Consider the following 22,681-nt stretch of genomic DNA (forward strand, 5'->3'; position numbering starts at 1 on the left):
ATCCTTTATGTTTTTTAATAGTGTTTTATAATCTTTTTCATGTAAACCTTAACTGTTTCTTTATACTTTTGTTTTTAAGTGTTTTAGTTTCTATTGTGAACAAAACCTTTTTTTTTTTTTTCCAAAATCTTTTTAAATTACATTTTTTAGCTGATTATTAGCAGTTAACATGAAAGGGTTTTTTTTTTTAATGTTTGGACATGTTACATAACTTTTTTAGTTCTAATGATTTTTCAGTTGACATAGATTTTCTGGATATACAGTTATGCCATCTTAATGGTACTTTTAAATTTGTTTCAGATTCCTCAGTTCCTTTTAGATGATTGCTTTAAAAATGGTATTCCCTGCCGTATATTTTGTACTCAACCAAGACGATTAGCAGCTATTGCTGTGGCTGAAAGAGTTGCTGCAGAGAGGAGAGAAAGGATTGGTCAAACAATTGGGTATCAGATTCGTTTAGAAAGCAGGTAAAGACAATCCACCTGTAACCTTTTATCATTCTTAGAAAAGACTAAGTATTTGTATTTCACTAAACATAGAGAATGTGTTAGTTGAAAAAGGAGGTGGTCATTTTGCTGCAAGTAAGTTTGCGAACAGAACATTGAGGTCATGTCTAAACTTATTGAGGTTTTGAATAAATAAATAGTTTGAAAAGAAATCCTGTTTCATAGTTTCATGATAAAGTGCAAGTTGTATCACCTTTTTGAGTCTTAGTTTCCTCATCTGTAGTATGTGGTTAATAAAAGCATCTAGAGCACAGGTTTGATGTGAAGTTTACAGTAAGTACTCAGTAAGTGTTAGTGACTGAATTCATTATTATTATTGTTATTGATATTAGTAGTACTTAGTAGTGCCTTCTTGACAGGTAGTACCATTTCTTTGCCTATAGTTATTTGGGTATAATGATTCAAAAAGCTGATCTCATTTATGATACATTGTTTTCCTCAAGTTAAAAATGTTTGGGATCTTAAAAACAATCTCTTTGTACTCTTTAACAAAATAATTAATTAATAAAAGGCTATTAGTAGTAATAAATTTGTGATATTATCAAACATAAAATATGTATTTCATATAACTTTGCTAATAAAGCGTGTATACCAGTACACTAAATGTATATATATACCAATACACTACACGTATACCAGCGAACTAAAATGGACTGGAATGGGTGAATTTAACTCAGATGACCATTATATCTACTACTGTGGGCAAGAATCCGTTAGAATAAATAGAGTAGCCATCATAGTCAACAAAAGAGTCCAAAATGCAGAACTTGGATGCAATCTCAAAAATGACAGAATGATCTATGTTTATTTCCAAGGCATACCACACAATTGCACTCATCTCACACTCTAGTAAAGTAATGCTCCAAATTCTCCAAGCCAGGCTTCAGCAATACGTGAATCGTGAACTTCCAGATGTTCAAGCAGGTTTTAGAAAAGGCAGAGGAACCAGAGATCAAATTGCCAACATCCGCTGGATCATCAAAAGAAGAGAATTCCAGAAAATCATCTGTTTCTGCTTTATTGACTATGCCAAAGCCTTTCACTGTGTAGATCACAATAAACTGTGGAAAATTCTGAAAGAGATGGGAATACCAGACCACCTGACCTGCCTCTTGAGAAATCTGTATGTAGGCCAGGAAGCAACAGTTAGAACTGGACATGGACAGCAGACTGGTTCCAAACAGGAAAAGGAGTACGTCAATGTTGTATATTGTCACCCTACTTATTTATCTTATATGCAGAGTTCATCATAAGAAACGCTGGGCTGGATGAAGCACAAGCTGGAATCAAGATTGCTGGGAGAAATAGCAATAACCTCAGATATGCAGATGACACCACCCTTATGGCAGAAAGTGAAGTAGAACTAAAAAGCCTCTTGATGAAAGTGAAAGAGGAGAGTGAAAAAGTTGGCTTAAAGCTCAACATTTAGAAAACTAAGATCACCACGTCCTGTCCCATCTCTTGGCAAATAGATAGGGAAAGAGTGGAAACAGTGGCTGACTTTATTTTTGGGGACTCCAAAATCACTGCAGATGGTGTGACTGCAGCCATGAAGTTAAAAGACACTTACTCTTTGGAAGGAAAGTTATGACCAACCTAGAGTAGTACAGTGGCTAATACTCAGTGCTCCCAATGCAGCAGGCTTGAGTTTGATCCCTGGTTGGGGAACTAGATCCTGCATGCCAAAACTAAGACAAGCCAAATAAATGGTTCTACAAGACCTTCCATAACTAACACCCAAAAAAGATGTCCTTTTCATTATAGGGGGCTGGAATGCAACAGCAGGAAGTCAAGAAACACCTGAAATATCAGACAAATTTGGCCTTGGAGTGCAGAATGAAGCAGGGCAAAGGCTAATAGAGCTTTGCCGAGAGAACACACTGGTCATGGCAAACACCGTCTTCCAACAACACAAGAGAAGACTCTATACATGGACATCACCAGATGGTCAACACCGAAATCAGATTGATTATATTCTTTGCAGCCAAAGATGGAGAAGTTCTATACAGTCAGCAAAAATAAGACCGGGAACTGATTGTGGTTCAGATCATGAACTCCTTATTGCCAAATTCAGACTTAAATTAAAGAAAGTAGGGAAAACCACTAGACCATTCAGGTATGGTCTAAATCAAATTCCTTATGACTATACAGTAGAAGTGAGAAATAGATTTAAGGGACTAGATCTGATATATAGAGTTCCTGGTGAACTATGGACAAGGTTCATGACATTGTACAGGAGACAGGGATCAAGACCATCCCCATGGAAAAGAAATGCAAAAAGGCACAATGGTTGTTTGAGGAGGCCTTACAAATAGCTGTGAAAAGAAGAGAAGCGAAAAGCAAAGAAGAAAAGGAAAGATATAAGCATCTGAATGCAGAGTTCCAAAAAATAGCCAGGAGAGATAAGAAAGCCTTCCTCAGCGATGAATGCAAAGAAATAGAGGAAAACAACAGAATGGGAAAGACTAGAGATCTCTTCAAGAAAATTAGAGATACCAAGGGAACATTTCATGCAAAGATGGGTTTGGTAAAGGACAGAAATGGTATGGACCTAACAGAAGAAGAAGATATTAAGAAGAGGTGGCAAGAATACACAGAAGAACTGTACAAAAAAGATCTTCACTACCCAGATAATCATGATGGTGTTATCACTCACCTAGAGCCAGACATCCTGGAATGTGAAGTCAAGTGGGCCTTAGAAAGCATCACTACGAACAAAACTAGTGGAGGCGATGGAATTCCAGTTGAGCTATTTCAAATCCTGAAAGATGATGCTGTGAAAGTGCTGCACTCAATATGCCAGCAGATTGGGAAAACTCAGCAGTGGCCACAGGACTGGAAAACGTCAATTTTCATTCCAATCCCTAAGAAAGGCAATGCCAAAGAATGCTGCAACTACCACACAGTTGCACTCATCTCACATGCTAGTAAAGTAATGCTCCAAATTCTCCAAGCCAGGCTTCAGCAATACTTGAACCGTGAACTTCCAGATGTTCAAGCTGGATTTAGAAAAGGCAGAGGCACCAGAGATCAAATTGCCAACATCCACTGGATCATCGAAAAAGCAAGAGAGCTCCAGAAAAACATCTATTTCTGCTTTATTGCCTATGCCAAAGCCTTTGACTGTGTGGATCACAATAAACTGAGGAGAATTCTTAAAGAGATGGGAATACCAGACCACCTGACCTGCCTCCTGAGAAACCTATATGCAGGTCAGGAAGCCTCAGTTAGAACTGGGCATGGAACAGCAGACTGGTTCCAAATAGGCAAAGGAGTACGTCAAGGCTGTATATTATCAGCCTGCTTATTTAACTTCTATGCAGAGTACATCATGAGAAACGCTGGGCTGGAAGAAGCACAAGCTGGAATCAAGATTGTCAGGAGAAATATTAATAACCTCAGATATGCAGATGGCACCACCCTTATGGCAAAAAGTGAAGAGGAACTAAAAAGCCTCTTGATGAAAGTGAAAGAGGAGAGTGAAAAAGTTGGCTTAAAGCTCAGCATTCAGAAAACTAAGATCATGGCATCTGGTCCCATCACTTCATGGGAAATAGATGGGGAAACAGTGTCAGACTTTTATTTTTGGGGGCTCCAAAATCACTGCAGATGGTGACTGCAGCCGTGAAATTAAAAGATGCTTACTCCTTGGAAGGAAAGTTATGGCCAACCTAGATAGCATATTAAAAAGCAGAGACATTACTTTGCCAAGAAAGGACCATCTAGTCAAGGCCATGGTTTTTCCAGTGGTCATGTATGCTTTTGAACTGTGGTGTTGGAGAAGACTCTTGAGAGTCCCTTGGACTGCGAGGAGATCCAACCAGTCCATTCTAAAGGAGATCAGTCCTGGGTGTTCATTGGTAGGACTGATGCTGAAGCTGAAACTCCAGTACTGTGGCAACCTCATGTGACGAGTTGACTTATTTGAAAAGACCCTGATGCTGGGATGAACTGGGGGCAGGAGGAGAAGGGGACAACAGAGGATGAGATGGCTGGATGGCATCACCGACTTGATGGACATGAGTTTGAGTAAACTCCGGGAGTTGGAGATGGACAGGGAGGCCTAGCGTGCTGTGATTCATGGGGTCGCAAGGAGTTGGACACGACTGAGCAACTGAACTGAACTGCACTGAGAAAGCATGTTAAAAAGCAGAGACATTACTTTGCCATCAAAGGTCCATCTGGTCAAGGGTATGGTTTCCAGTAGTCATTTATGGATGTGAGAGTTGGACTATAAAGAGAGCTGAGTGCCGAAGAATTGATGCCTTTGAGCTGTGGTGTTGGAGAAGACCCTTGAGAGTACCTTGGATTGCAAGGAGATCCAACCAGTCCATCGTAAAGGAAATCAGTCTTGCGTGTTCTTTGGAAGGACTGATATTGAGGCTGAAACTCTAATATTTTTGCCACCTGATGTGAAGAACTGACTCATTTGAAAAGACCGTGATGCTGGGAAAGATTGAGGGCAGGAGGAATAGGGGACGACAAAAGGTTAGATGATTGGATGGCATCACCGACTCAATGGAGATGAGTTTGAGTAAACTCTGGGAGTTGATGATGGACAGGGAGGCCTGGCATGCTGGGGTTCATGGTGTTGTGAAGAGTCGGACACGTCTGAGTGACTGAACTGAACTGAACTGAACCAGTACACTGTTATGTTAGTAATACTTACTAAAATACTAAGGATACTAGCATTTTAATATGGCCATGTTTTAATTGCAAAAAAGATTTGTAATTGTACCTTTTTTTTTTAAAAAAGGGTTTCTCCAAAGACACTTCTGACATTTTGCACCAATGGGGTACTGCTTCGTACACTGATGGCAGGAGATAGTACATTGTCAACAGTGACACATGTTATTGTGGTAAGAATAATTAAATTTAAATAGCTAATTAAGATTTTAGAATAGGATATAAGTGAGAACCAATTTTTTTTTAAAAACAGGTTGTTCTAATCAAGTTACTTTTTATTTTCCATAATTATTAGAAATAAATATTTATATTAAGTAAAGATATTCTTGCCATCAGTTTTCATGAGTGAAAATAGATAGTTTTGTAAAAAGTGCTTTTTATATGTGAAAATGATACATGTATTTCAAGAGTCTCCAGAATAGAGAAAGTTTTCTTTTTTCTCTGTGCTTAGTCATCTATTTTCTCTTACATATCTTAGGAGAATACTTAAAGTCAGTTAAATTACTGGTTAAGCTGCTAAATTAACTAGCTGCTGATGAAATAAGTAGATGAATTAGCACCTTATTAAAGAATTCTAAGCTTTTATCCAGTTTGTGTCAGAAAACTTAGATTAAATTCTATAAGCTTGTGTTAAGCAGCTTTTGGAGTTATTAGTTCTCTGCATTCATACCACAATATGCACCTGGTCCTGATGCTAACAGAAGCTTATTTAAATAGATTTTATATTTTAAAAGTACATTAAATTAGACTGTACTAATTCAGAATTTGTTTTAGTTTCTGCAGTTTTACATTCTGTGTGAAAAAGGGCAATACATTACCCACAGAAGATTGTTAATATCTGAGTAGTTCTAAATTTGTCCGTATAACAAAATTTTCACTAATTGACTGTGTCCACATTTAATTTGATTTAGTGTGAAACTCAGCAGCTCCATAGTTTTAAAGACTTCACTTATTTTATGTTTTAACTGTTCCATGGTATGTTTTTGTTTCCTGCAGGATGAAGTACATGAAAGGGATCGATTTAGTGATTTTTTACTTACAAAGTTAAGAGATTTACTGCAGAAGCACTCAACTTTGAAACTAATTCTTTCTAGTGCTGCCTTAGACGTAAATCTTTTTATTAGATATTTTGGGAGCTGTCCAGTGATATATAGTAAGTAAAATTATCAGATTTCTTTTAGGATTTTACGAAAGAATTCTTTTCTGGCTTGATTTTATTTATTGAAATAGAAATATTAAGGAATATTCTGATGTATAGGGCATCCTTTTCTGTTTTCTCTAAGATGTGCTTAATCAGTCATCTCTATATATTTTCATCCTCTCCTTTTTCACTTTTTGGTATTGTGTAGTGAGCCAGTTTTCTAATCTTAAAAGGAGATATGTTTTAATTTTGTATTCCTCTTTAAATTCTGTCTTACAGCTTCACCTTTATTGCTAGACTCTTTCACAGAGTAGTCATAGTCCCATGTTTATTTCCCATGTATTTCTGAATATGTTGCCACTGAACTTTTGTCCTTGTCCTTTAATAATACCTGATTTTTCCACCAATATTTAACAAAGTGATTAATTTTCTTCTCAAAAACTGAAAAAGTTGTTTACCTTAGTTCAAACATGTAGGATGTAGTTTATTATATTGAACAGATACTTTTATATTTCCTAATATGAATGTACCATGATTTATTTAACCATTTCTTAATTTTTAGACATTCACATTGGTCCTGGATCCTTCCTTTTGCCAACTATAGACCTTGTTGTTATGAGCATCCTTATACATATATTCTTATATATGTGTATATAGGTGCTCTTATTTCTGAGAATAGATTCTTAAAAGTGAAATTGTTGAGTAAAAAAGTGTGTCTGTTTTTAATTTTAACAATAATATGGTTTTGCCATTTTACTTTTTCAAAAGGCTGAAATGATTCACATTTCTGCAGTTTATGGGGCTATTCATTTATGCATTCTTAACAGTATTGTTTTGAAATTGATTTAATTGCCAAGCCTATTATTCAAATTTTATATAAAAATCTTACTTAAAATTGCTGTAGTATTTCTTGTAATCATTCCCCCTTTTTTGTGAAATGCTCATATTCCCATCATCTCTTTGCCAGCACTGTTTCCTAAGTCTCATTCTGTATTACAGCCTATACTTTCTTGGTCTCCTCTGTGGGCTTTTGCATGGTGCTTAAATATTGGTATTTTTGAGAATTATTCCCATAATCCATTCTTTTTTTCTCTTCCTCTCTTCTTTTCCCTCCCCTTCCCCTCCTTCCCCTTCCTTTTTTGACTTCTTTGCTTTTCCTCTTTCCTGCTCTGTGCTGCTGTCTACTTGATACTGGGAATGCATGGTTTGTTTCCCTGGAAGAGCTCCTTCTTACCCTTGACTTCTACTTCCTCTTTTATGGATGACTCCTGAATCTTTATTTCCCAATTCAACCTGTTCTCCAGAGCTTTGGACTTAGGAAGTTTATAAGCAGTTCACATCTAATATGCGCTAACTGGATACGAATCCTTTCTAAAAAATATACAAGCAACTCTGCAGCTCAATTCTAGAAAAATAAATGACCCAATCAAAAAATGGGCCAAAGAACTAAACAGTTCTCCAAAGAAGACATATAGATGGCTAACAAACACATGAAAAGATGCTCAACATCACTCATTATCAGATAAATGCAAATTAAAACCACAATGAGGTACCATCTCATGCCAGTCAGAATGGCTGCTATCCAAAAGTCTACAAGCAATACATGCTGGAGAGAGTGTGGCGAAAAGGGAACCCTCTTACACTGTTGGTGGGAATGCAAACTAATACAGCCACTATGGAGAATAGTGTGGAGATTCCTTAAAGAACGAAATAGAACTGCCATATGACCCAGCAATCCCACTGCTGGGCATACACACTGAGGAAACCAGATCTGAAAGAGACACGTGCACCCCAATGTTCATCGCAGCACTGTTTATAATAGCCAGGACATGGAAGCAACCTAGATGTCCATCGGCAGATGAATGGATAAGAAAGCTGTGGTACATATACACCATGGAATATTACTCAGTCATTAAAAAGAATGTGTTTGGTGCTCGCTCTGGCAGCGCATATACTAAAAAGAATGTGTTTGAACCAGTTCTAATGAGATGGATGAAACTGGAGCCTATTATACAGAGTGAAGTAAGCCAGAAAGAAAAACACCAGTACAGTATACTAACACATATATGGAGTTTAGAAAGATGGTAGCGATAACCCTATATGTGAGACAGCAAAAGAGACACAGATGCATAGAACAGTCTTTTGGACTCTTTGGGAGAAGGCGAGGGTGGGATGATCTGAAAGAGTAGCATTGAAACATGTGTATTATCATATGTGAAATAGATTGCCAGTCCAGGTTTGATGCATGAGACAGGGTGCTCTGGGCTGGTGCACTGGGACGACCCAGAGGGATGGGATGGGGAGGGAGATGGGAGGGGGGTTCCAGATGGGGAACACATGTAAACCCATGGCTGATTCATATCAATGTATGGCAAAAACCACTACAGTATTGTAAAGTAATTAACCTCCAACTAAAATAAATAAATTAAAAAAAAAAGAGGAATATATAAAATAAATAAATAAATAAAAATCTGCTTCTTTTGTGTTGCCTGTTTTAGTTAATCATACCATTGACCAAATCACCTAAGTCACAACCTATAAGACTTTTTGTTCATAAGACCAACCTAGACAGCATATTAAAAAGCAGAGACATTACTTTGCCAACAAAGGCCTGCCTAGTCAAGGCTATGGTTTTTCTAGTAGTCATGTGTGGATGTGAGAGTTGGACCATAAAGAAAGCTGAGCGCTGAAGAATTGATGTTTTTGAACTGTGGAGTTGAAGACTCTTGAGAGTCCCTTGGACTGCAAGGAGATCCAACCAGTCAAGTCCTAAAGGAAATCGGTCCTGAATGTTCATTGGAAGCTGCAGCTCCCATACTTTTGCCACCTGATGTGAAGAATTGACTCTTTGGAAAAGACCCTGATGCTGGGAAAGATTTGAGGCAGGAGGAGAAGGGGACAACAGAGGATGAGATGGTTGGATGGCATCACTGATTTGATGGACATGAGTTTGAGCAAGCTCCGGGAGTTAGTAATGGACAGGGAAGCCTGGCGTACTGCGATTCATGGGGTCGCAAAGAGTTAGACATGACTGAGCGACTGAACTGAACTGAAGGCACATAAAATTTATGCATCTGCTAATGGAAGCTCATTTTGGCAACTAACATTTGACATGTATAAAACCAAACCCCAACTCCCGTAAGCCAATTTGTTTTTCTTTAGCTTTCCTTGTCAACCTCAGAGAATGACATCTTCCTCTATCCAGTTTTTTAAGCTAGACTTTTTAAGAGCTGTGGTTGATACTTCCTTATCGTTCCTCCATGTTTAATCTAATACTGAGTTCTGTGGATTTTACTTCCTGTCTATCTAGAGTCTGTCTGTCTGCTTCCATTTTTACTGTCACCAGTCTTATTCAGGTTATTGTCCTCTTCAGCCTGAAGAATTGTAATTGCCCCTACCTAGTCTGTTCCATCTACTCTGCTCTGTTTTAAATCCATTCCCCAGGTTTCAGCCAGAGTGTTGTTTTCTGAAGTGAAATTTTGATGATTTAAACACTCTCATGAGCTTAAAACTTTGAATGACCTTTACCTCAAAATAAAGACCTAAACCCTTAATAAGACCTGTTTCTTCAGCCTCATCTTGAACTATAGCCCCCTCTCCACATCACTTCTCACATCATGTTCCAAATAGCTTGGCTTTTTAGTTCCTTGAGAACACCGTACTCTTTCCCACCATAGGACCTTTGTGCATACTGTTTTTTTTTTCTTCTTCCTCTTCATATTATACTCTTTGCTCTTTGTGTAGCTTAGTTATTTTGTTTACCTCCTTCTCTTGGTTCTCATTTTTCTCGGTGAAAATGTTTTTCTTGTCTTACTCAGGTTCTCCTATTATGTACTGTCATGGTATCTTGTACTTCTCTCTCGTAGGACTTTTCACAACTTTATTTTTACATTGTTGTTCTGAATTACTGGATTAAGGTCTGACTCTCCTGCTAGACTGCAATCTTTAAGCTTCAGGAGAACAGGAGGAACTCTGTTTCTACTTGCCATTTATACTCCTAGTACCTAGTATAATGCCAGACACATAAGTGAATAGCAAACACTGGAAAAAACATGCAAATAAACAGTTGTCTATCAAAGTTATATTTAAAGGGCAATATGAGGATTACTTGATCTATGGAATTGCCTTTGGATTAATACTCAGATTTATTAATTTGAGAATCTCATGTTTTTATGCAAATTATCTCTGAGATACAAGTTGACTGTTTAAAATACTTGCATTATTTAGTACAGGGAAGACCATTTGAAGTAAAAGAAATGTTTTTGGAAGACATTTTAAGAACTACTGGATATACAAACAAAGAAATGTTAAAATACAAAAAGGAAAAACAGCGAGGTAAGCTCTTTATCAAACAAAGATAAAAGAAAATTACTATTGATACTGACTTTTTAGAGTACTTCAGTCTTATAGTGTGCAGATACAAGGATACTTGAAAGTGTTTCTTTCTGTGTATAGTTGTACAATATTATATTAGACTACTGTCCCAAATGGACCTTTTATATTGTGGTTTATGTCCATGAGTTATAATCTATGGAGAGGAATTGAAAGGGAATGCCAGAACTGCGTAGGCTGAGTGTCTGCACTGTGGGAGAAGGCGAAGGTGGGATGTTTCAAAAGATTCAGCCACTGTTTTAAGGAGGGAGAAGATGATATGATGACTGTCCCCCAGCATATGTTAGAGTGGGAGCGAGAGGCGGGTGAGGAAGTGCAAAGAGTTGTATGTGAGTGATGAAAAGCTCATCTTTGTTATAATTGTCAAGTTCTTCAAATCTTGATATTATTATGAATTGCATCCGAATTTTGAATGTAGCATGACCTGCCTCTTAATACATCTCTTATGATTTATGCTATATGTCCACTTTTGAATTAAGGTTAAGTTCCTTCTGATTACTTTTAACTACATTATTCATGATGGAAGACTTCAAGTTTTGATTCCTTTGTTTAGTTAGTATAACTTTGGACAAATAATCTTAACTTCTTTGTATTCTTTGCTTGAAAAAAGCAATTAGCAATGCCTGTTTCACAGTGCAATGTTGAATCACTAATATGTACATTATAAAATTTCTTGCTCTGATCATAACTTGTATCTCAAACAACTAGCATGGTGGTAGAAGTTCAGTAAATGATTTCCTTCAAAGTGCCATATGGATATTAGTCATTGGTTTAAACAATATTTGTCACATGGATAAAATACTGTTCATTAAATTATGTACTTATATAGAAGTAAACTTCTTACCAGTAGGTGAACAGATGAAGTTTTTTAAAGCAGTTTCATGTCTCCTTTTGGTTCAGCATAACATGTTTTATTGAATGTTTCTAATTAATTAATTTTTTAAAGTAACTTTAAAATGAGGCCAACTTTTAGGTATTTTCAAATTCACTTAATTTTTTTAAAGAAATGTGTTTCATAAAGCAAAGAATGTGTCTACTTATTTTCTTTGGTAATTAATTTAGAGGAAAAACAACAAACCACACTTACAGAATGGTACTCAGCTCAAGAGAATACTTTCAAGCCTGAATCTCAGAGACAGAGAGCTATCCCAAATGTGACTGAAGAGTATGATTTATTGGATGATGGTGGTGACGCTGTCTTCAGTCAGCTGGTAAGACCTCTGTGGTTTTAACACTGATAGTTTGAGAGAAAATTGTGTAAACAGTATTTTATGAGATTATAATTTTTATTGCATTATTAAAGCATAATTCCCTTACTTTATCTTAGACTACAACACGTTTTTCAGAATAACTTTCTATAAACTCTTTTTTTCAAATAATGTGACATCTTTTATTGTTTCATTCTGAGTTAAAATTATTTCAATATTTTCTATAAATTGTTTCAAGAAAATAGTTATTATGTATATACATTATTATTGCTTGATATTTTATCATGTCAAAAATTTAAGGACCTATGAGCTAAGCAATGTAAGATTAGCTAAGTTAGGAAAACAGAGAAAAGACTGTTGGTATTAAGGCAAGTATAATCAAGACCAGCGTTTCCACCACAAAGCTGCTGCTGCTGCTCCTGCCAAGTCGCTTCAGTCATGTCCGACTCTGTGTGACCCCATAGATGACAGCCCACTAGGCTCCCCCATCCATGGGATTCTCCGGGCAAGAACACTGGAGTGGGTTGCCATTTCCTACTCCAGTGCATGAAAGTGAAAAGTGAAAGTGATGTTGCTCAGTCATGTCTGACTCTTTTCCACCCCATGAACTGTAGCCTACCAGGCTCCTCCCTCCATGCGATTTTCCAGGCAAGAGTACTGAAATGGGTTGCCATTGCCTTCTCCCCACCACAAAGCTATGTGACTGTAAAGTCAGTTACACATCATAGATCTCAGTTTCTTCTTCTTTTCTCCCTTTTATTTTGCCACAAAACCTTTCTACAAAATCTTTTTAGTAGACATCCTGCCAACTCATTCCTCACTCTCTACCTCTACCCCCTAGGTGGGACTTCTGCTACTTTGGGTTCCATGAAGTCTATTTGAAAACAAACTAATGAATTTCCTAGGTTCCTTCTGGTCTTTGATTGTGTAGAATTCTAAAGGGCTTCCCTGGTGGCTCAGATGGTAAAGAATCCGCAGGCAGTGTGGGAGATCTGGGTTCAATCTCTGGGTTAGGAAGATCCCCTGGAGAAGGACATGACAACCCACTCTAGTATTCTTGCCTGGAGAATCCCCATGGACAGAGGAGCCTCACAGGTTGCAAGAGTCGGACACAACTGAGCAGCTTTCACTCAAGAGTTCTTAAAAAGGCATTGGCAATTAGATTAATGGCTGGGACTGTGTATTTTTTAGAAAAGGAATTAAACTGTATTGAGCATGAGAATGCAAATATGCTTGGCAGTTTTCTCCCATTGTTTAAAGTTCTTTTGCATCCAAATGAACTATTCTTGTAAAGAATGTATACTTTTAAAGAATGTTTAAAAATTGTTATTTAGTGTTGGGAACATCCATTTGGTTCAGTGAATAGCATTTTGATCCTGTAAGTTAGTGATTCTTAAGTCTGGCTACATATTAGCATCTCCCAAGGAACATTTAAAGTCCTGTGGAATCTGGCCTCCATCTGAAATTCTGATGTACTTGCTCTGGGGTGGGACTTGGCTTCAGTGTTGACAAGCTCCAGGTGATATTTCCTTTGTGGTACAGTTGGGAGGGAAGATCACTGATCTGCAGGTATATTTAGCACATTGTGTCAGAAGCACAGTTAATATTGTGACTGGATCATACTGCTTTGTTGACAAGCTCATTCTCAGATAAAAGACGAATGTGAAAACAAGATCCAGTATTGGGAATGGTAATGTTTATGATGAAATGACAAACTTTTATGTCAAATCCTTTGATATAACACTGTATGACTAATAGTTCTTATGGTCATTATGGCCATCTTGTGTTCTTTGCCAGCAAAGGTTAAGTAATTTATAATTTTTGCTTCTTTTTGAAGACAGAAAAAGATGTGAATTGTCTTGAACCATGGTTAATAAAGGAAATGGATGCTTGTCTTTCTGACATATGGCTGCATAAAGATGTTGATGCCTTTGCTCAGGTCTTTCACCTTATTTTAACTGAAAATGTTAGTGGTAAGTGTAAATTATTTCAGTTTTTTAAATTACTCTTGCAGTTATTTATTATGATAGAGATACAGTTTAATTCATAAAGTTCAAAATTCACTTTTTGTTCATGACTAATAATTTGTTCTTTTGGAGTACTTATTTCAAATATACAAGTGAGGATTTTTCTTATTAGCATAGTAGAATAGATATTGTACAATAGAATAGTATTGTATTAAATCAGGATTCTTAGCCTAATGTCTCCAGAACAGTTTTATGGGGTCTGTAAATATATGATAATTATATGCAAAAGTATTTTTATGTGTATAAGATTTGTGATATAAATATACTCACCCTCAAATCACCCCTCTTCCCCCTTGAAAATCCAAATATCTTGGATTTTCAAAGAAATTTATGATTTCAAAACATGGAAAAATATTACTATCTTTTGCTCTAGATTATTCCTTCAATAAGTGAAAAATTTTAGTATACCTTTAGCTATTTAGGCTCAAGTTCTGAATCACATGTACCTGCATTATATCATGTGACATATTTTCACTAATGATTTATTCTGATTTCATTAGTTGAATATAATGGATATTAATAATCAGAGGTGAGTTTTAGAACCCTAAAGGCTTTTAGAGAAAAGGTAGAATGATGGTAATGGAAGGTCAGTACTGAAAGGGACTTAGGTGTCAAATAGTTTATCCCCTCACTTGAACTTCTCAGCATTATTATAATTGACCACTCCCTTCTTGAAACATGTTCTTCAGTTTACTTCTGATATTCCATACTTGATTTATTTTCTTCTCATCTCCCTGACTGGTAGGTCTTGGTTTCCTTGGCAGGATTTTTTTCTTTTTCTTGACCTCCAAATATGGAATGTCCTGGCCCTCAATCCTTAAACTTTACTTCTCTTTACACTTACTCCTAAGTTGAATCTCATCTAGTCATAGCTTTAAATATTTATTTAAAATGACTCCTGACTTTATGTCGTCTCTAATCCTGACCTCCCGCCTCACTTCAATATACCTCACTACTTGACATTTCCAGTTGGAAATCTGTAAGGGGAGTAAAGCTAGATTTACACCAAACAACTTGATTTTCTATCTCCTAATCTCTCTCAACCTGCTATTTTGTGACTGTTCCTCTAGTGATCATTATCAGTTTCAGACCCCATTAAAAATGCACGTGCCTGGCCATCCCAGGCACACTGGATCTAACCTTACTGTACTACCATTCACCTAGTTGCTAAGGTAATAAAGTATAAAATCATCCTTGACTTTGCTCTCATACCTCACGTGTAATCCATTGGCAAACCTTGTTAGTTTTACCTTATAAATAAATCCTGAATCTCACCATATTTTACTGCCTATACTGCTGCCATCCTAGCCCAAGCCACCGTTTTTCTCCTGGACTGTTACACTGACCTGTTAACAGCTTCTATTCTTACGTTACTTATAGTCTGTTCTCCAGAGAACAATCGGATTGATCCTTTCGAAAAGGAAATTGGATCATGCCACTTCTCTTCTCTCAACTCTCCGATGGCTTTCAATTACACTTTGAATAAAAGTCAAAGTCTTTTCCCCTGATTTAGTCTCTGATAGTCTTTTTAAATCTCATTTTCTACTGTTTGCCATGTTCACTGTAATTTAGCCACTCTTATCTTCTTGCTCTTCATATATGCTGTCTCATTCCCATCTTTGGGCCTTTGCTTTTATTGTTTTTTTTTTTTTTTTCAATTATTTTTAATAGTTGGAGGCTAATCACTTCACAGCATTGCAGTGGGTTTTGTCATACATTGGCTTTTATTGTTTTTTTATGCTTGAAATGGTCTAATATAGTCCAATGCCTTCTTTATTTAGGTTTCTATCCATAAGTTAGGAAATTTGAACTCTGAGACACATTGCTTTAAAACATTTATGAAACATTTTAAAGTATTTTTGTATTATCTTTGACCCTCTTTTTAGATATTTCTTTTGTGACTACTAGACTATTACTTTGATAATGGTCATCTCTCCTTTATAGTTTTATTGGACATTTTTCAGAGCCCAGTATTCTAATGTCTTAAGCCACATGTAGTGAACTAAAATAAATGTTAACATATCTCTATGAACAGTAATTTGCTTTCCATATTTTTATTTCTCTTCTAAAATCTCAATGCTTAATTTTAAGGTAACAGAAGTTGAAAATACTTCATGTGATCCAGGAAACCTTTGGCTTCACAGATTTCTTTTTAACTGTGTCAATTTTCCTGTGTGATCTTGTGTATCCAGGTAGTAATTAGCTGGTTTAGTAGGACTAGGCATTCTGTGGAATGCTGGATGCTAGTCATCTTTTGCTGTGTAAGAAATGATTCCCAAACTTAGCAGCCTAAGACATTTATTATTTTACATAGTTATTGAGAGTCAGGAATCTGAGAGTGCTTTAACTGAGTGGTTCTGGCTCCTAGTCACTTGTAGACTGATAGTTAAGCTGTTGGCAGGGGTTGCAGTCATCTGAAAGTTTACTGAGACTGAGGATCTGCTTCTAAGATGGCTCACTCTTGTGGCTGTTGGTCAGAGAACTCAGTTTGTCTCTGCTATTAGCAGAAGGCCTCTGTTCTTTGCCATCTGGACCGTCCGTAGGATTGCCTTGTTCTTCTCAGAAAGTGACAGCTGGCTTCTCCCAGAGTGTGTGATTCAAAAGGGAAAAAGGAAAAGCAAGCAGGAAACTGTAGGTACCTTTCATGTCCTAGTCTCCTACGTTGCACACCATTTTTTCCACTTTATTCTATTTGCTAGAATCAGTCACTTAGTCCAGCTCACACTCAAGGAGAGGGGAATTAGGCTCCACCCCTTGAAGGAAAAAGTATTAGTGAATTTTTGGTTGTTTTCAAACTCCCACGCTTATCTGTACCCCTAATTGAATTGAATTACTTCATTGAAGTAGTAATTCTCATATAGTGAACGTAAATCATAATCTTTGCAGATCTTTTTAATAATGCATGTGCTTTCCCACCCCAGACTATTGAATCTGAATCTAGAAGTAAGGCATAGCTATCTGTGCTTTCAGAAATAAAAAGCCTGAGGTAATTCTCTTATAAGTCCCCCTGTCTACCTTAAGAACCATTGGTTTATATTAATATTTGATACCATGTTTTAGAGGGTTGTTAACCTGTTTTACTATAGAGGGTTTTTCTCAGTAGTGATTTCTTTCTGAAATTACCAATTTTGTACTTTATGAACATTAGTTCTAAGTAATTAATATCACATTGCTTGAAATATATTTTAAGATGGAATTTAAATTCAATAAAAGTTTTTTTTTTTTTTTTCATGGAGGGGTTTTATGGGAAGTAAACTTTCTGCCAGTGTTACTCTCTTTAAGCATCTTATAAGATGACCCTGGGTTGATGGGGGAATAAAAGCAAAATAAAAGGATGTCAAAAAATCATTTAAAATTTTTCATTTGCCCTTTTAAGCTTTCACTACTAGATTCTGATGACAATTAGCTTTTTAATTATATCTTGTCATTTGATTAAGGCAGAATCTAGATTTAAGAAGGTTACTTAATAGTTCAACAAGTTAGTAGTTTTCCTTTCTGTTTTGATTAACACTATCTCTCCTCCTCCTGCCTTCCAACTTGTGGTACTTACTTTATCCTGCTTATACTAATGACACATCAGTATCAGATCTTGGATGATTTGAGTTAAAGGTTATACAGTGCTGTTATATATTTAGGTAAATGACCATGTCCTAGGTTAATTCTCCTAACATTCAAGTAAATTAAAATGTATTTAAATAATTTGAACATTTAACATTTATATATCTTTTCTTTCTTTTAGTTGATTATAGACATAGTGAAACCAGTGCAACAGCTCTGATGGTTGCTGCAGGACGAGGTTTCTCAAGTCAAGTAGAACAGTTAATTAGCATGGGAGCCAATGTTCACAGTAAAGCATCAAATGGCTGGTAATTTTTAATTGCATCCATCCTTTGTATACCTTTGTATAGCTACATATATCTTTTTTGATTTCTTATATTTGCCTTTATATTAAAAGCTATTGTGAGGGGACTTCCCTGGTGGTCTAGTGGTTAAGACTCTGAGCTTCCACTGCAGGGGATAGGGGTTTAATATCTGGTTGACAACTAAGATCCTGCAGACTATGCAACACAGCCAGTAAATAAATAAAATTGCTTAAAAAAATAAAAAAGAAAAACTTAAAAAAAAATGAAAGCTGTTGTGTAAAATTGCTCATACATCTCTACTTTAATTGATAAATGAATAACTTTGAGTAACTAGTTTCCTAATTTTGATAACATTATTTCTCTTTTTTAATTTGATACCTTTGAATTTTGTCAGGATGGCTTTAGATTGGGCTAAACACTTTGGTCAGACTGAAATTGTGGATCTTCTAGAATCTTACAGGTAAAACTTTTTGCTATTTTTAATTCAAACTCCTTTTGAAAAAGGTTAGCCATATAAATCATAGAATGTGACCTATAAAAGCTATTTATAGTATCTTATCCAGCTATATATATATTTTTGTAGTTCTGAGAACATTTTCTAGTAATAATTTTCAGTTACTTTGTAGCTTGCTAATAAGATTTCCAAGACAAACCATTCAATATCACAGTAATCCAAGTCTATGCCCCAACCAGTAATGCTGAAGAAACTGAAGTTGAATGGTTCTATGAAGACCTACAAGGTCTTCTAGAACTAACACCCAAAAAAGATGTCCTTTTCATTATAGAGGACTGGAATTCAAAAGTAGGAAGCCAAGAGATACCTGGAGTAACAGGCATATTTGGCCTTGGAGTACAGAATGAAGCAGGGCAAAGGCTAATAGAGTTTTGCCAAGAGAACACACTGGTCATAGCAAACACCCTCTTCCAGCAACACAAGAGAAGACTCTACACATGGACATCACCAAATGGTCAACACTGAAATCAGATTGATTATATTCTTTGCAGCCAAATGTGGAGAAGCTCTATACAGTCAGCAAAAACAAGACCTGGAGCTGACTGTGGTTCAGATCATAAACTCCTTATTGCCAAATTCAGACTTAAATTGAAGAAAGTAGGGAAAACCTCTAGACCATTCAGGTATGACCTAAATCAAATCCCTTATGATTATACAGCGGAAGTGACAAATAGATTCAGGGGATTAGATGATAGACTACCTGAAGAACTATAGACAGAGGTTTGTGACATTGTACAGGAGGCGGTAACAAGACCATCCCCAAGGAAAAGAAATGCAAAAAGGTAAAATGGTTGTCTGAGGAGGCCTTCCAAATAACTAAGCAAAGAAGAGAAACTAAAGCAAAGGAGAAAAGGAAAGATATAAGCATCTGAATGCAGAGTTCCAAAGAATAGCAAGGAGAGATAAGAAAGCCTTCCTCAGTGATCAATGCAATCAAATAGAGGAAAACAATAAAATGGGAAAGACTAGAGATCTCTTAAAGATAATTAGAGATACCAAGAGAATATTTCATGCAAAGATGGGCTCAATGAAGTACAGAAATGGTATGGACCTAACAGAAGTAGAAGATACTAAGAAGAGGTGGCAAGAATACACAGAAGAACTGTACAAAAAAGATCTTCATGACCCAGATAATCACGATGGTGTGAGCACTCACCTAGAGCCAGACATCCTGGAATGTGAAGTCAAGTGGGCCTTAGGAAATATCCCTACGAACAAAGCTAGTGGAGGTGATGAATTCCAGTTGAGCTATTTCAAATCCTAAAAGATGATTCTGTGAAAGTGCTGCACTCAGTATGCCAGCACATTTGGAAAACTCAACAGCTGCCACAGGTTGAAAAGGTCAATTTTCATTCCAGTCCCTAAGAAACGCAATGCCAAAGAATGCTCAAACTACCACACAATTGCACTCACCTCACACGCTGGTAAAGTAATGCTCAAAATTCTCCAAGCTAGGCTTCAACAGTATGTGAACCGTGAAATTCCAGATGTTCAAGCTCATTTTAGAAGAGGCAGAGGAACCAGAGATTAAATTGCAAACATCCGTTAGATCATCAGAAAAGCAAGAGAGTTCCAGAAAAACATCTATTTCTGCCTTATTGACTATGCCAAAGACTTTGACTGTGTGGATCACCACAACCTGTGGAAAATTCTTAAAGAGATGAGAATGCCAGAACATGAAGTTAAAATATATTAAAACAGCTATTATTCAGGAACACAAAATATTTATTTGACTTGGGTTTTTATTATATTACATCTATAGATTTAGTGTTGAATATTTATTGGGAATATCAGACCACCTGACCTGCCTCTTGAGAAACCTGTAGGCAGGTCAGGAAACAGTTAGAACTGGACATGGAAAATTAGAGTTAGGGTTAGGTTAGGGTTAGGACTGGTTCCAAATAGGAAAAGGAGTACCTCAAGGCTGTATATTGTCACCCTGCTTATTTAACTTGTATGCAGAGTACATCATGAGAAATGCTGGGCTGGAGGAAGCACAAGCTAGAATCAAGATTGCCAGGAGAAATATCAATAACCTCAGATATGCAAATGACACCACCCTTATGGCAGAAAGTGAAGAACTAAAGAGCCTCTTGATGAAAGTGAAAGAGGAGACTGAAAAAGTTGGCTTAAAGCTCAACTTTCAGAAAACTAAGATCATGGCATTCAGTGCCATTACTTCATGGCAAATAGGGAAACAGTGGAAACAGTGTCAGATTTTATTTTTGGGGGCTCCAAAATCACTGCAGATGGTGACTGCAGCCATGAAATTAGAAGACGCTTACTCCTTGGAAGGAAAGTTATGACCAACCTAGACAGCATGTTAAAAAGCAGAGACACTACTTTGCCAACAAAGGTCTGTCTAGTCAAGGCTATGGTTTTTCCCGTGGTCATTTATGGATGTGAGCGTTGGACTATAAAGAGAGCTGAGCACCGAAGAATTGATGCTTTTGAACTGTGGTGTTGGAGAAGACTCTTGAGGGTCTCTTGGACTGCAAGGAGATCCAACCAGTCCATCCTAAAGGAGATCAGTCCTGGTTGTTCATTGGAAGGACTGATGCTGGAGCTGAAACTCCAATACTTTGGCCACCTGATGCAAATAGCTGACTCATTTGAAAAGACCCTGATTCTGGGAATGATTGAGGACAGGAGGTGAAGGGGATGACAGAGGATGAAATGGTTGGATGGCATCACCGACTCAATGGACATGGGTTTGGGTGGACTCTGGGAGTTGGTGATGGACACGGAGGCCTGGTGTGCTGTGGTTCATGGGGTCGCAAAGAGTCAGACACTACTGAGCAACTGAACTGAACTGAACATCTATAGATTTAGTCTTGAAAATTTATTAGATGAAGTAAACATTTGATGTATGAAATTAGCTTTGTCATTTTAATTTCATTAAATGATAATGTAGTGTCTCAAAATTCTGGCAGATCCAAATGCTAATTATGGTGTGGTGGGTTTTGTTCTCATTTCATTAATTGCACCCAGAACTTGCAGTCCTTTTAGTTCTAACACTTTGAAAATTCTATTCTTATGGTGTTAGGTTTAGCTTACTGGTTACTACAGATTATCACAAAAGCAGTTATCTGGATAATATTTTAATTATCCCAGCTAAGTCAGATTTCTTTTTGTTACATAATCGTGATATTATCAATTATAAATTTAAAATATTTAAATTAAATTCATTATGTTGGCTGGATTGATAAAGTTTATAGCTTTAAACAACACAGAAGTAAAACAATAAACCTGAAATGTTTTAAGTTTTAAAGACTTAAAATTTTAAGTCTTTAAAGTCTTAAAAATTTAAGACTTAAAAATTTTAAATACTACAGGTATAAAGTTGCAAAAGGTTCACATTTTTCCTATTGAAAGCAGTCTTATTTTTCTGTTAAGCTCTTTAAGAGACATTGAGCTGAACTGAACTTTCTAGAAATCATATTGATAATTGCTAGTGATGGCAGTAGTCTATATTTTTACATACAGCATGAAGAAACAAGTGGGTTATTCCAGTAATTTCTGCTGATGCTTGGCTTTTGGGAAATAGCACAATCAACCTACTTTTAGTTTGAAGTGAAAGTCGCTCAGTTGTGTCCGACTCTTTGCAACCCCATGGACTATACAGTCCTTGGAATTCTCCAGGCCAGAATACTGGAGTGGGTAGCCTATCCCTTCTCCAGCAGATGTTCCTGACCCAGGAATCGAACCAGGGTCTCCTGCATTGCAGGCAGATTCTTTATCAACTGAGCTGTCAGGGAAGCCTACTTTTAGTATAGAAGAACCAAATTAACAGTCATGTTAAGCTGGCACCTGTACAATTCTTTTATTTTTAATGAGAACTATTTTTCAGAATATTGTTTATAATAATGAGTAGTTAGAAACAACCTATTAAAATATAAGTGATGACCAAAAGTTTTTGTTTTTTAAGTTTTATTGATATTCAATTCACATATCATATAATTCACCTACTTTAGTGTGTATTCTAGTGGTTTTTAGTATGTTCAAAGAGTTATGCAATCAACACTACAGTCAGTTTTGATAACATTTGCATCACCCCAAAAAGAAACCTATGCTCATTTGAAGTCTTCTTTTCCTCAACTTTCCTATCCCTAGGCAACCACTAACCTACTTCCATTTTCTATAGATTAATATTCTGGACAATTCATATAAATGGAATTGTATAATCTGTGGTCTTCTATAATTGGCTTCTTTCACTTAGCATAATGTTTTCAAAGGTCATCCATGTCGTAACATCCTTTTAATGACTTAGTAATATTCTGTTTTCTGGGTAAACCACTGTTTGTTTATTCACTCATTAAATGATGAACAGTTCATTTCCACTTT

At 36.5% G+C, this 22,681-nt stretch overlaps 1 protein-coding gene across 4 annotated transcripts in view; it reads left to right on the forward strand.

Moving 5' to 3' along the window:
• The window catches only part of YTHDC2 (YTH N6-methyladenosine RNA binding protein C2), a 64,585-nt gene that overhangs the window by 10,766 nt on the left and 31,138 nt on the right, over window positions 1–22,681 (forward strand). For all 4 annotated transcript variants that reach the window (XM_065940950.1, XM_065940951.1, XM_065940952.1 and 1 more), the window contains exons 5-12: window positions 301–467; window positions 5,263–5,365; window positions 6,189–6,345; window positions 10,561–10,668; window positions 11,788–11,936; window positions 13,771–13,906; window positions 17,700–17,826; window positions 18,218–18,283. In XM_065940950.1, the coding sequence (XP_065797022.1) occupies window positions 301–467; window positions 5,263–5,365; window positions 6,189–6,345; window positions 10,561–10,668; window positions 11,788–11,936; window positions 13,771–13,906; window positions 17,700–17,826; window positions 18,218–18,283 (1,013 nt within the window). The remainder of the gene's footprint in view (window positions 1–300; window positions 468–5,262; window positions 5,366–6,188; window positions 6,346–10,560; window positions 10,669–11,787; window positions 11,937–13,770; window positions 13,907–17,699; window positions 17,827–18,217; window positions 18,284–22,681) is intronic.

The sequence above is a fragment of the Muntiacus reevesi genome, chromosome 7 (assembly GCF_963930625.1).
Source record: "Muntiacus reevesi chromosome 7, mMunRee1.1, whole genome shotgun sequence".
In the NCBI taxonomy this organism is placed as follows: domain Eukaryota; kingdom Metazoa; phylum Chordata; class Mammalia; order Artiodactyla; family Cervidae; genus Muntiacus; species Muntiacus reevesi.